This window comes from Staurois parvus, unplaced genomic scaffold (assembly GCF_062004578.1).
Source record: "Staurois parvus isolate SC_StPar_1 unplaced genomic scaffold, SC_StPar_1.0 ptg000253l, whole genome shotgun sequence".
Taxonomy (NCBI): Eukaryota; Metazoa; Chordata; class Amphibia; order Anura; family Ranidae; genus Staurois; species Staurois parvus.
In genome coordinates, this window is record NW_028318049.1 from 654,828 (window position 1) to 669,628 (window position 14,801).

A 14,801-nucleotide genomic window follows, 5' to 3' on the forward strand; every position below is an offset into this window, starting at 1 on the left:
CAGTACTGAGAGGTGGGTAGGGGGCGGAGGGATGGTACTCAGAAGGGACGGAGACAATGGGGGACTCAGAAGGGGGGAGTTCCTACACCTATTCTCTGAGAAAAAAAGCCCTGCATTTATATAGCTCTAACATACTCCACAGTGCTGTACAGAGAACACTAAGCCAGTCACAACAGTCCCTATACCAAAGGAGCTTACACTCTAATGTCCCATCCACAGGCACACACTATTAGTATTATATACAGTCAGGTCCATAAATATTGGGACATCGACACAATTCTAACATTTTTGGCTCTATACACCACCACAATGGATTTGTAATGAAACAAACAAGATGTGCTTTAACTGAAGACTGTCGGTTTTAATTTGAGGGTATTTACATCCAAATCAGGTGAACGGTGTAGGAATTACAACAGTTTGTATATGTGCCTCCCACTTGTTAAGGGACCAAAAGTAATGGGACAGAATAATAATCATAAATCAAACTTTCACTTTTTAATACTTGGTTGCAAATCCTTTGCAGTCAATGACAGCCTGAAGTCTGGAACGCAAAGACATCACCAGACGCTGGGTTTCATCCCTGGTGATGCTCTGCCAGGCCTCTACTGCAACTGTCTTCAGTTCCTGCTTGTTCTTGGGGCATTTTCCCTTCAGTTTTGTCCTCAGCAAGTGAAATGCATGCTCAATCGGATTCAGGTCAGGTGATTGACTTGGCCATTGCATAACATTCCACTTCTTTCCCTTAAAAAACTCTTTGGTTGCTTTTGCAGTATGCTTTGGGTCATTGTCCATCTGCACTGTGAAGCGTCCAATGAGTTCTGAAGCATTTGGCTGAATATGAGCAGATAATATTCCCGACACACTTCAGAATTCATCCTGCTGCTTTTGTCAGCAGTCACATCATCAATAAATACAAGAGAACCAGTTCCATTGGCAGCCATACATGCCCACGCCATGACACTACCACCACCATGCTTCACTGATGAGGTGCTATGCTTAGGATCATGAGCAGTTCCTTTCCTTCTCCATACTCTTCTCTTCCCATCACTCTGGTACAAGTTGATCTCGGTCTCATCTGTCCATAGGATGTTGTTCCAGAACTGTGAAGGCTTTTTTAGATGTCGTTTGGCAATCTCTAATCTGGCCTTCCTGTTTTTGAGGCTCACCAATGGTTTACATCTTGTGGTGACCCCTCTGTATTCACTCTGGTGAAGTCTTCTCTTGACTGTTGACTTTGACACACATACACCTACCTCCTGGAGAGTGTTCTTGATCTGGCCAACTGTTGTGAAGGGTGTTTTCTTCACCAGGGAAAAATTCTTCGGTCATCCACCACAGTTGTTTTCCGTGGTCTTCCGGGTCTTTTGGTGTTGCTGAGCTCACCGGTGCGTTCCTTCTTTTTAAGAATGTTCCAAACAGTTGTTTTGGCCACGCCTAATGTTTTTGCTATCTCTCTGATGGGTTTGTTTTGTTTTTTCAGCCTAATGATGGCTTGCTTCACTGATAGTGACAGCTCTTTGGATCTCATCTTGAGAGTTGACAGCAACAGATTCCAAATGCAAATAGCACACTTGAAATGAACTCTAGACCTTTTATCTGCTCATTGTAATTGGGATAATGAGGGAATAACACACACCTGGCCATGGAACAGCTGAGAAGCCAATTGTCCCATTACTTTTGGTCCCTTAACAAGTGGGAGGCACATATGCAAACTGTTGTAATTCCTACACCGTTCACCTGATTTGGATGTAAATACCCTCAAATTAAAGCTGACAGTCTGCAGTTAAAGCACATCTTGTTCATTTCATTTCAAATCCATTGTGGTGGTGTATAGAGCCAAAAATGTTAGAATTGTGTCGATGTCCCAATATTTATGGACCTGACTGTATTTAGGCCGGCCATACATGGGTTGAAATTCAACCGATTTTTTGTCTGAAAATCGGACCTAAGAATAATCGGCCGATTTTCGCTCTTAGTGGGTCAGTGGCACCGGCCGATTTCCGTGGTTCCTCCCCTTTTTGGTGATTGGGCATGTTGGAAAATTCGTGAAAAATGACAGATGGTCAAATCGTGATTGTTTTTCCAAAAAGAATATGCCCATGAGCCGTGACCTGGAAGGAACAGAAGTTTCGCCTGTTATATGGGGTGAACTTTATGACTTGGACGGGCAATTTTCGAAATCATTGATGGCACCATCGGATTACCGAGCGAAAGACATTTTCGATTTTCAGACGAAAAATCGTTCGGAATTCAAACCATGTATGGCCTGCATTACAGTATATAGCTCTAACATATTCTGCAGCGCTGTATATAGAACACTGAGCCAGTTACCAGAGGAGCTTACACTCGAATATCCTGATGTATGATTAGTTCTGTTTATGTTTTTTCCCAGCAAAAAAGCTTTTTCCTGTTTTTTATGCTGAAGTTAGCAATTTTTGTTTAATTATATATATAGTTATATATTTTTGTATTCTGTATATATGTAAATATGGTGTTATTATGTTGTTTGTAAGATTTTTAATAAACAAAAATTTACACTCTAATGTCCCCCCACAGTGACACACTATTATAATTATACATTTATATCACTAGGGTTGTAGGTTCAAATCCCAGCCACGGCACCACCTGTCTGGAGTTTGCATGTTCCTCAGGGTACTCCGGTTTCCTCCCACATTCCAAAGACATGCTGGTAGATTAATTGGCTCCTGTCTAAATTGGCCCTAGTATGTGTATGTATGAATGTGAGTTAGGGACCTTAGATTGTACACCCCTTGAGGGTTAGGGACTGATGTGAATGTACAACATATATGTAAAGTGCTGTGTAAATTGATGGCGCTATATAAGTACCTGAAATAAATAAATAAATAAATATTGTTCCGTCATATAGCACAGTGCTGTACAGAGAACACTGAGCCAGTCGCACAAGTTGCTGCACCAGAAGAGCCAGGCAATTCTAAATTCAATCATCAGGCATATTAACAGAAATAGAGGTGTATGTCATGTGTTGTTACCTTCAACCTGGGTTCACACTGATGCGGTGCAGAATTAGCAGCGGTTTCTGTGCGAATTCCGCACCGCATTTTTTACTTCAAAGGGAACTTTCACTCTAAAGTGAAAGTGCGTTTATTCAACTCCCCACCCCCCATCCCCAACACGTTTGACATTTTTGTTTGTTTTTCAGAGAGTGGGTACCCTTTTGAGAGATACCTGCACCCACTTTCTCAATACTTGCCTAGGTGAGAACGGCGTGCGCTTAGGCACCCCCCCCCATTCCTCCACACATCACACGTCCCAGGATGCTGCAGGCCCAGTCCCACAGCATCGCACAATCTTGTATATTGGGGATATATCTTGGGGAGCTCAGGAGGTCACAGTCAGCTCTCATATCCAATATGGTGGGGCCGGAGACGCACAGCGGCAAGAGGAACCGGCTGCGGGAAGACAGCGCTGAACTCCAGGCACTTGTAAGGACTTTATTTTTAAAAGTTGGCAAACTGGCTAAGTGGTTAGCACTTCTGCCTGGCAGTACTAGGGTCGCCGGTTCAAATCCCAACCATGGCTCCACCTGCCTGAAGTTTGCATGTTCCCCCTGTGCCTGTGTGGGTTTCCTCCGGGTACTCTGGTTTCCTCCCACACTCCAAAGACATGCTGGAAGGTTAACTGGCTCCTGTCTAAATTGTCCCTAGTATGTGTATGTATGAATGCGAGTTAGGGACCTTAGATTGTATGCCCCTTGAGGGTTAGGGACTGATGTGAATGTACAATATATATATGTAAAGTGCTGTGTAAATTGACGGTGCTATATAAGTACCTGTAATAAATAAATAAAAGTCAGTAGCTACAGTATTATTAGCTGATGACTTTTAATTAAAACAAAAAAGACTGAAGTTCCTCTTTAGGGCCGCTTCACAAGAGAAATCCCTATGCGATTTGAGTGCAGTGCGATTCCAGCCCATCCAAATGAGCACCAAAAGCAGTGCATGCACTATTTTTTGGAAACTTCCTGCACCCAGATCGCTAGATACTTCTGTACCATGTGACTTGGTGCAGGCAAATGCACTGCGTTTGCGACCTGTGTTTGGGGTGTCGTTCACTTAATATTGACACTCGCTTGTCAGGTAGGTGTAGCGTGGTGAACACGCAGAGTCCCAGATTGCAGCAAACAATGTATTGTAGAACTTACAAAACAGTACAACACCCCAGCGGGGAGCACACCTGACTGGGGAACTCACAACAGTCAGTGTCAGCGTGAAAATGCCCGAGCTGGAGACAGAGCGGAGTGCAGCTTGGTTGGACCAACCCAAAGGGAGCTTGCTCTGATGTAGACATAGGTCCTATGCTTCACTCCCTCCTCTGAAACCTCTCTGTGCCGCTAGTGTTGTCCCTGCACAAGCCAATTCACAACTACATGCCAAAACCTGAAGGCAAGGGGCTTAAAGAGGTTCTGCATGACCCAAGATGGCCGTCAGCGTCACCTGTATGCATCGTAGCCAACCAGAATGAAGGCTGAGGGAATCATAGAGGAACCCAGTTTCACCTGACTTCATGCTCCAGCTGCATTGCTGTTCTGGAAGAGCGCCACCTGCAGTGAAGAATGTAAATTGCACCTGCCTATACACTGCAGATCACAACTGCAGCGTGCTTTGAATGCGGTGTGGAAATCGCAAGGAATATGTGTTCTGATGTGAACGGGACCTTAAGGCAGAGAATGCTTTAAGATGAAACTCATTTAAACAGGCCATAGACGGCTTGAAACTTGGCTAGTTTAGCAGGTATTGGTAGAATTTCAATCCATCTATGGTCTTTTCTGTTCATGAGAAGTCAACCAATAGATTGTCTTGTTGGAAAATTGGCTACAGCACTAATTAGTGTATTCTGACAGTGGAGGAGTCCCCACTGTCAGAATACAATAACATAGTGGGGAGGATCCTCATGTGTGTTGGATGAGAATTCCTTCATCCAACTTGTGTGGATGGGGGAATCCATTCAGTTTGTTTTTTTTTTATCAAAAAAACTTACCCATCACTTTAGAACCACTTTAAATCCTTCTTTATGCAACATACCCATCATCCCCTGTGTATATATATATATATATATATATATTTCATCCAAAAAATGTACCCATCACTTTAGAACCACTTTAAATCCTTCTTTATGCAACATACCCATCATCCCCTGTGAATATATATATATATTTCATCCAAAAAATTTACCCATCACTTTAGAACCACTTTAAATCCTTCTTAATGCAACATCCCCATCATCCCCTATATATATATATATATATATAAAAAAATATATATATATAGATATATACACACACTCAGTATATATAAATATATACACACTAAATTAATGTATTTTCAAAATAAATTTGTATTACTTTGAACTTTTTAAATTAAAATAAATAAATCATAATTAAAAATAAATTATATATATATATATATATATATATATATATATATATATATATATTCTGTATATGCACATACTGTATATATAGCATTGCCATACTTCCTAAAGTCTTACTAATGTGCAAGAATAATTATGACCCACTTGTGGCCATTCTACTTTGTCAGGTCATGGCTGTGAATGTTGGGGGTGGGGAACAGACACATCATGATCTTATTGCAGGGTGGGCACAGACAAAAAATCTGCCTAATATAGGAGGATCAGGTCATTAGCATTTTATCAGCCCCTCCCAGTTTCTAAACTTGATTAAAAAATAAAAAGATCTATTCATTATTATTTGACACTTGCGTTATTTAATGAGCTGTATAGGAAATGCTTGACACGATTTAGTCATTTTGTATTTTAAACAGAGTTGTTATTTAACATAAAAAAAACTGCCAAATTCAAAATCAGACTGGTAGGTTTTATTCTAAATTAGGCGGAATGAGGTGAGCAATGCTAAACCGAAAAGACAAGCGCGATGAGCCTCATTAATGTCATTCGCAGTTCGCCGAGCTGCACTGGAATAATGAATCCGGTTGCTATGGGCAACAAACGAATCTTGCGAACACTTTGAAAAACAAGGTCAGTTATTTTTAATCTATAATAAATAGAACCGTTCTATGCAACAGTAGATTGGATGAACCATAACAAAAGACCCCCGGGGCTGAATCCTCAGAGATACGTGAAAGTTGCACAGAAATCGTAATCCTCTATCCCGCTCCTGTCGCTGTAACCTCACTAACTGACAGCTTGTCATGCCCTCCCTCAATATGTTCCAAACACAGAGCTACAATCATGTAACACTTCTTCCAAATTTAGCTGTCTCTCACGGCTTCAATTCCCTCAGCTGCCAATTAAATTAATAACCAGGAAAAGTAACACCGCTGTGTCTCCAAAACGCCACCGACATATTGCCTGTTACATAAGCGTCGAGAAGCGGAAAACAGAAGAAGTATGAAAGTGCAGAGCGGAGCCGAGGCAGCCACAGAGCCATCACCGTCGAACACTCTCTTGGTATCTCTAACGAACCCACCGTCACTGGAGACGCACTTACAGGAGGTCGGCGCTCGGGAGGCCGGTTCATTTTTTGCTCTGTTTGTTTTTTGGGTCAGCTCCGACCGGATATTGGATGTCATTTTTAGATTTGATACAAGTTTTTTGCATTTTTTTTTATTTCCTTTTTTATTTTATTTCAAGTTGAACTCCAAGTAGATATAAAATGTACAAAGTAAAAGAGCCATGTGTTCAATAATATATTGCTAAAGGTATTCTTTTAAGTACAAGCAGATACAGATCCTAACACCTGCTCTAATGCTGGTTTCATAGTCGGTGCACCAAGCATAAAACCCTGCCTCCCTCTCCTAAAATGTTACAGCTCTTGGGGTAAAGGGGCAGAAGTTTTTGCATTGTTTTTTATTTCAATTAATAAAAAGTTGAACTCCAAGTAGATATAAAAAAATAAAAATGATAAGAGCCATGTGTTCATTAATATATTGCTAAATGTATTCTTTTAAGTACGAGCAGATGCAGGACTTAACTGGTCTAATGCTGGTTTCATAGTCGGTGCAGCAAGCATCAAACCCTGCCTCCCTCTCCTAAAATGTTACTGGTCTTGGGGTAAAGGGATTCTTTGAAACTGAAAAGCAGGCTGAAATGAAATTAATCATTAAGTGTATATGTTTAAATGTAAGCAGTGTAAGTACCTGAATGTGACTTGGTGTCAGCCTTTCACAGGAACCGTACAGCAGAGCTCACACTAGGGGAGGAAGAAGGAGCACAAACAGCCAATGAGCTGTGCTGCAGTGCTCATGGGATAGCAAGGAACATGCTGATAGCAGGAGAGAGCAGAGAGACAGAGAGATGAGCTAATCTGTCTGCTGCTTCTCCTTTCACTGTCAAGTCACTGGCTGGGGGAGGGATAAGACCTGTAAACGTTAGGTCTAGACATGTGCAGAACGATTATCAGATCAATTTGTTAAGTTACTAATTTAGTTTTGTTGCATTTGTAACAAAATTAGTTTTGTTTAGTTTAGTTTCATTGTGTTTATTCATTTTCAACCGGATTCACATTTTTGCAATGGATTCAAAGCATTCCAAACAGAATTTGAATTGAAAATATCAAATTGATCTGAATTCATTGTGAAGAATCACTGGTGCTATTCTATTCAAAATTCAAAAGATGGCTATGTTGTTTATATTTTATTATATTCTAATCCAATCTATTCTATTATTACTATTCAATTCTATTATTTTCTAGTCTATTCTTTTATTTTCTATTCTGTTACTCTATTCTTTTCTATTGTATTCTGCTTTATTCTGTTCTTTTCAAAATTCAAACTTCCCACCATCCCAGAACATGAGCATGTGCTTCTCTGGTATGAGGTCGTTGGCCACATCTGACGGCTCCATGTGGTCCGCGGGCAATCCACGACCACATGTGGTCCGCGGGCCACAGGTTGAGCACCCCTGCTTTAAAATAACACTTTCCAATGTTACTCTTCAACTTTCCTCCTGCTAGTTTGAGGTTATGCCCACATGTTCTTAACCTTAGCTTCACATTGAAGATGGCAGATGGCAATTAAAACCAAAAAGAGGCTTGAACCATTCCTCAATCAATCCAAAACTAAATAAGACGTTTTGGCTGGAGTTGGGCCAGGCATAGACAGTTTGAATCTCTGCCTGTTATCAGGAACTGGCTGAGATTCAAACCATGTGTGGGCAGGCTAAATGTGCCAAATTGATTGATCGATCAACTTGGGTGCAACCAGCCTGCTGGATTCACTTGTGATTATCAGTAGTAGCTGCTATAGCCACTAGAAATAATCACTATCTTCTCCCAGCGGGGATGGCTTCCCCTGCCCGCCCCCGCTGGGAGAACACAATGGCTCGGCAGGAGGGTTTCTCCTGTCAATGCTGTCTCAGGGAAAGAAATTTGAACCGTCTATGGCCTGCCTTAGACTTTAAAGGGTAAGTGCAAAAAAAGTGAACAGTTAGGGTTAGGTCTATATACAGTTATGATTTGTTACATTTTAGACATTACCTCCTCTCCTGGGCTTTCTTCATCTGTGATGGGACCAGAAACTGGTTGGTCTTCATTATTCTCAGTTTTTTGCTCACCAGTTTCCTCCATAACAGTGAGCTCAGTCGTCTGGTCACCAGAGACATCTATAGCAGGCTGATTATTTTTCTCAGCCATCTGGTCACTGGTATCCTCTGCATTAGAGTGTCCAGTGGTCTGGGCCACATGTTCAGCAGTGTCCACTACATCACCCTGCTCATCATTCTGTCCAGCAGCCGTAACTGTCTGGTCATTATTGTCCTCTATAACGGGTTTTTCAGCTGTCTCAGCTGCCTGGGCATTTCTGTCCTTCTCTTCAGATTGTTTAGTGCTTTCGTGAACTTGACCATTTTTGTCCTCTACCAGGTTTTGGTCAGTGATCATAGTCAATGGCTCAAGTTCTTTGTCTGGTTCCTGGTTGTTGTGTTGCTCTATCTCCATGCCAGTAACTGTCTGTTTCCCAGATGAAGGACGTTCTGTAGCCTCAGATTCAGGGTCTTGTGGGGTAATCTCATCTCCTTTATCAGCAGCCTGTACCCCATCATCAGCTGTCATAACCTCATTGTTCATCTCATTGTCCTCATCCTTCACTTCGGCTCTGTCTACCTGAAGTCCATCTTCTTGCACACTGTTCTGATGTTCTTGCCATGCTGTGTCTGAGGTGAGGGCTTCCTCTGCAGTGGTGTCCCCTGAAACATCAGTTGCATTTGTTTCTGCATTAGATGGGTCTCCATGAGATATCCCAGAATCAGAGATGTCTTGTAACACTTCTATGGATCCAACAAGCTGAAGTTCCTGGTGTTTTGCAGAATCTAATTCAATTCTGTCTGTCTCCTGCTCTTCATCCTGAGTAGCTGAGGTCACCTCTGAAACTAAAGGTTCTGAGATATTTGTCCTGGAGATAAAATGAGAGAAGACAGTGAAACCAACATGTGCAATTTTACACTGATAGTAATGATCGTATGTCACTTGTGGTCTCAGACAAACTGACAATGTGGTGTCGCAGGACAGACAAGGGAACTATTGAGATCCATGAACAATAACATACCAATGCTAAGAGAACTATTTATAAAAAAGACAGCGCAAATGTGAACAAAGGTACTATTGTTGCCCATAGTGACCAATCAGGTTTAATCCTCTATTTTCTAAGAAATTAAAACAAGCATTTTTATTGGTCATTAGAAGCAACAGTTCCATTTGTGTTCCTATTCTTCTTTCTCTAGCTTTTAGAGCCTCAGTCAGGTTTTTAGTGCCATCTGTGATTCCATTGGGGAGATTCACCCTTACTTCCTTTCAGGAGAGAAAGTAATTTGAAATCTATTCTAAACACCTATTTAGTAGTGTTAGAACTACTGACAATGTGTTCATTGCTGCCCATGCCTTCCTGCCCTGGTGACAACCACAACCTCCATTTCATGTAAGTAGTTTCATTTTTTAGGTATCACAAAAATGAGGGAAAACATTCCTAATGGAGCCATAGACAGCAATAAAAACCTGACATAAATGTTAGCTTTTCTCCAAACTCCATTCAAAATAAAAAAAAAACAAAAAAAAACATCTGACTGGAGTTAGGAATACGTAAAAGGACCCAAAGATTGGTTTAGAGTTAATGACTCGGAAAATATAGAAACCAAAGACACCCAGGTAGAGTGCATTATCTTTTCTTTTACTACAGGGTTCAGGCTATAAAACAATAATCCTTTTTATGTTTTTAGTTCTCTAAGTATTTGACTTTTCTAAGACTATTTACTGTTCAGTTTTTGGAATCAGTGTTATATTTTTACCCCTCCATTGCCCCCTCCCCCTTCATTGCTCCCTCCTTTGTCCCTCAATTGCTCCCTCCTTTAAACCCTACAGTGCTCCCACCTTCATTTCCTCCATTGATCCCTCCTATATTCCCTCCATTGTTCCCTCCTTCGTCCTCTTCATTGTTCCCATCTTAACCCTCTCTGCCACTCTATTTTTCATTCCCTCCATTGCTCCCTCACTTACTCCCTTCCACTGCTTCTTCCCTTATGCCTTCCATTGTTCCATCTTTCACCCCCCTCAATCACTCCTGCCCACATTCACGTCCTCCATTGCTCCCTCCTTCACCTCCTACATTACTCCCTTCTTCACCCCCTCCATCCTTTCATCTTTCTCCACCTCCATTGCTTCTCCCTTCACTCCCTCCATTGCTCCATCTTTTAACCCCCTACATGGCTCCCTTCATCACCCCTCTATCGCTCCATCTTTCAACCCTCCATTGCTCCCTCCATCACTCCATCTTTCACCCTCTCCATCGCTCCCACCTTCACTCCCTCTATCATTCCATCTTTCACGCCCTCCATTGCTCCCACCTTCACCCCCTCCATTGCTCCATCTTTCAACCCCTCCATAATTCCATCTATCACCCCCTACATTGCTCCCACCTTCACCCCCTTCATTGCACCCTCCTTCACCCCCTTCATTGCTCCGTCTTTCATCCCTCCCTCCTTCATTCCCTCTATCGCTCCCTCCTTCATTCTGTCCATTACTCCCTCCTACATTCTTTCCATTGCTCTCTAATTCATTACCTCCATCGCTCCCCCCTTAATTTGCTCCATCGCTCTCTCCTTCATTCCCTCCTTCACTTCCTCCTTCATTCCTTCTATCACACTATCTTTCATTCCCTCCTTCATTCCCTCCTTCAGTTTTTCCTTCATTCCCTCCATTGCTCCCTCCTTCATCCCTCCTTTGCTCCCTCCTTCATTCTCTCCTTCACTTTTTCCTTCATTCCCTCCATTGCTCCCTCCTTTTCTCCCTCCTTCATTGCTTCCCCCTTCATTCCCTCCATCGCTCTCTCCTTCATTCCCTCCATCGTGTCCTCCTTTATTCCCTCCATCGCTTCCTCCTTCATTCCCTCCATAGCTTACTCCTCCATTCCCTCCACAGATCACTTCTTCATTCCCTCCATTGCTCACTCCTCCAATCCCTCCATGACTCCATAATTCATTCCCTCTATTGTTCCCTCCTTCTTATTCTCCTTCTCTAGGCACCCTGTTGTGGAGCACAACGTTTTGTTACAATAGAAAATGCCTGGGAGGAATTGGTACAGACTGGTAAGCTGTCCGGGCTGCCTTCAGTTACTATCATGGCTGGGTAGTTTCTAACACCTACCCTCTTTTGAGATGACAATGGTACAGCCCATGGTGGTTTACAGAGAGTATAGCAGTGGAAAATAATAATTGTTGTGAAGCCAAGTAAAGGTGTAGCAGCCGTCTGAAAAGTATACATCAAACTGAGTATTTTGCCATACAGTGCATCCAAAGCCAAACCTTTATATATATATATATATATATTTTTTTTTTAAAAGCAATGGGCAAGGCCTCTGTCTGTGTCCCATTGCAAAAGATTTCCCTTGACTTTCTGTCTCGAAGATTCAACAAAAAGTTAGAAGGAATCTCTGCAAAGTGAGGGTAAATCCCTTGTTATAGATTTGTCACTAGAACATGGGTGCCCATTAGATGATTTTCCCTCAATTCCTGCTATGGAGACAGCTGTAACATTTCAGACTTTCAAATCTCTCTCTGTCTCTATATGACAACAGTCATTAGGACAAATAGAAAGGGTGAACCCCCCAGCGTAGGCATAGACAGCAATTAAAAGATTTTCTGAGTTTCTAATCCCTCCACATCCTCATCCTAAAAAAAAGCTTTGGCTTCAGTTACACTTTGAAGGATAAATTCACTTTTAAAAAAAAATAATAAATGCACATTTTTTTTGCAGGTAAAAAAATGTGCATTTGCTATTTTTTTTTTTTTTTGAGCCTAGAAAGCATTGCACCAGCGATCGGCAGATTACTGGTGCCATGCAGAACTCCTGCAAACTGTCACAGTATCTGTGTACTTGTAAATCCCGTATGGGCAAGCAGATACAGTCTGACAGGAAGACTCAATGAACTGCCACAGCACTCCACAGCACAGTGGTAGTTCATTGAGAACTACAAGCCGACAGCTGCAAAGGATGTCAGGACTTGTAGTTCATTCATTCACAGAACTCTGTTCATGTTGTTTGTATAAAGTGACAGCTTGTATAGGGAACTTTTCCCATACTGCTGTCACAGGGAGCGCAGGGATAGGAGAGCGGCTACAGGATCGAAAACATGTTACATATTCCACCCTAAAAACAGGTGGAACATGTAACATGGTCCATAAGATGAACTTATCCTTTAAAGGAAAACCTTACAGAGGTTGTAAACCTCAGACAAAGTTACATAGAAGGGCCTACATGCTCAGACCGGACCTTTATACTATTAATATATCTGAAGAATGTTTGGGGGTTTGTCCTGCTATCTTTTGCAATCTGTCGTTTGTTTTCAATTTTTGCAGCCTTTATTTCCTTTTTACATATTTGGTTATATTCTTTGTAATGTTTAAACGATGATAGTGTTCCTTCATTTTTATATGTTATAAAAGCTCTTTTCTTATTATTTATAGCTTTGTTTTAACTTTGACCGTAAGCCACATAGGTTTAATTTTTAGCCTTTTAAACTTGTTGCCCATGGGAATATATTTTGAAATGTTCACATACAGACTTTTCAAAAAACTCCTATTTCTGTTTTGAGTTCATCGATGCCAATATTCCCTCCCAGTCTAAGTTTTGGAGAGCAGCTCTCAGCCTTGGAAATTAGCTCTCTTAAAGTTGAGTGTTTTTATTTTTCCACTATGTGTTTGTTGTTTACAGCTAACAATAAATTAAATCATGTTATGATCACTGCTATCTGCATGGTTTGAGATTACAAGGTCCATCATTCCTAGCTGGGGCCAATATGAACTGTACCATAACATTGTCCTGTAGTAGACATGATATATAAACAAAGCATATCCCTCTATAGTGGGTACTTGTCTCAATCCAGAGCACTAAGTGTAATTTCTGTCTGCTGCTACATTCTTCTGCTATCAGCATGAATCACATCTGACATCATGAATAAAATGGTGATGGGGAGGGACCTCCAGCAGATTGACAGACTCAGCTCTGTTCCTGTGAGCTGTGTGAAGGAGGGTGTGTCCCTTCCCTCCAATCAGCTCTCAGTGTAACTTCAGCTCTCCACCCCCTCCTTTCTGGAAGCTCAGGCAAGCTTTATAAATTCTGTACTTTGAACAGATGTAGAAAAGAGAAGGCTGCAAGTGAACAGATACAACTTACGTAGGTGGATTTGTTTCCTCTCTGTGTATCACCTGAAGCCAGTCACTTCACTGGGTATATAGAAGGGTTTACAACAACTTTAAAGTGGAACTAAACTCATAAATTTAACAGTTTCAAAAAACAGTTACATTCCTGGCACTTGCCGGAATGTAACTTGGTACATTTTCTTGAGCTCTCAACCAAACTGTCATAAATGATCACATGTGCAGCAGCATGGTAGTTGCAGATCAAACAGATCCCAAGATGTCAGCTTATTTGGCTGAAAATGGTAGGATTTCATTCTGCTTTAGTATTTAAATGTGAAGTATAATCAGCTTATATTTTGCTTTCTCTGCTTTCCCCCCTCATCAACATGATAATGATATTTTTAGATAATACCTTTCACTGGGTCTCTGTGATTCTCTATGTATTGTAGGCAGTCATGGTTTGTGGGGTGGGGTGGCAGTAGAGTGCTGTACATCGCTTCCTAAAAACATCACAGCACCCTGCCTCAGTACTTATACAAGTGGGCTGGCTCTTGGGAAGAACTAGGCAAATATCAAAATGCCTTGATGGTTAGGTATCTGTCTGCAGGAGTGAGTGTTCCTAGGCAGCTCTATTTGTATGCTGTATACTGTACACATGCAATGATAAGCCTTCATGGTTGGAAGACCTGAAATCCAATGAATTAAAGGGGTGGGCGGAAAGAGCTAAATGTTACTGGATGTCCTCCAGCCAGGAAACGAGGTGGTTATTTCAGTAAAGTAGCAGAGGAGCCGGTACAACTTTGGAAGACTGAATGGAAGGCTGGAGGTCAGATTTAAATGTCTGTGATTTGTATTTATATTCTGTCCCAGCAGTCCCTCCATTCTTGGTTGCACAGCAGTATTCCCCTGGTCTGTATGCATAGAGCACTCCATGGGATGTCAGACATCAATGTTGGAAGATTCAGGAAGATTCTCAGCTGCATCATTGTGACCTGTTTCACACTTGTGATCTCAGTGAACAGCAAGGTGGGTTATAGTATGTAATGATGTTCCTGACTCTCTGCTGGCGGTACAATAAAACACGGAGCGCTCGGTATCTGGATCCAGCTGTACATACGATTCATTCACCCTGAACACACTGATGGAAATCCATACAG

At 41.7% G+C, this 14,801-nt stretch overlaps 1 protein-coding gene across 3 annotated transcripts in view; it reads right to left on the reverse strand.

Moving 5' to 3' along the window:
- The window catches only part of SPA17 (sperm autoantigenic protein 17), a 115,515-nt gene that overhangs the window by 62,753 nt on the left and 37,961 nt on the right, over positions 1–14,801 (reverse strand). For all 3 annotated transcript variants that reach the window (XR_016313252.1, XR_016313253.1, XM_089680907.1), the window contains exon 6: positions 8,495–9,407. Coding sequence is in view for 1 of the 3 variants with exons in the window: in XM_089680907.1 (XP_089537033.1) it covers positions 8,495–9,407 (913 nt within the window). In the remaining 2 variants the exon portion in view is untranslated. The remainder of the gene's footprint in view (positions 1–8,494; positions 9,408–14,801) is intronic.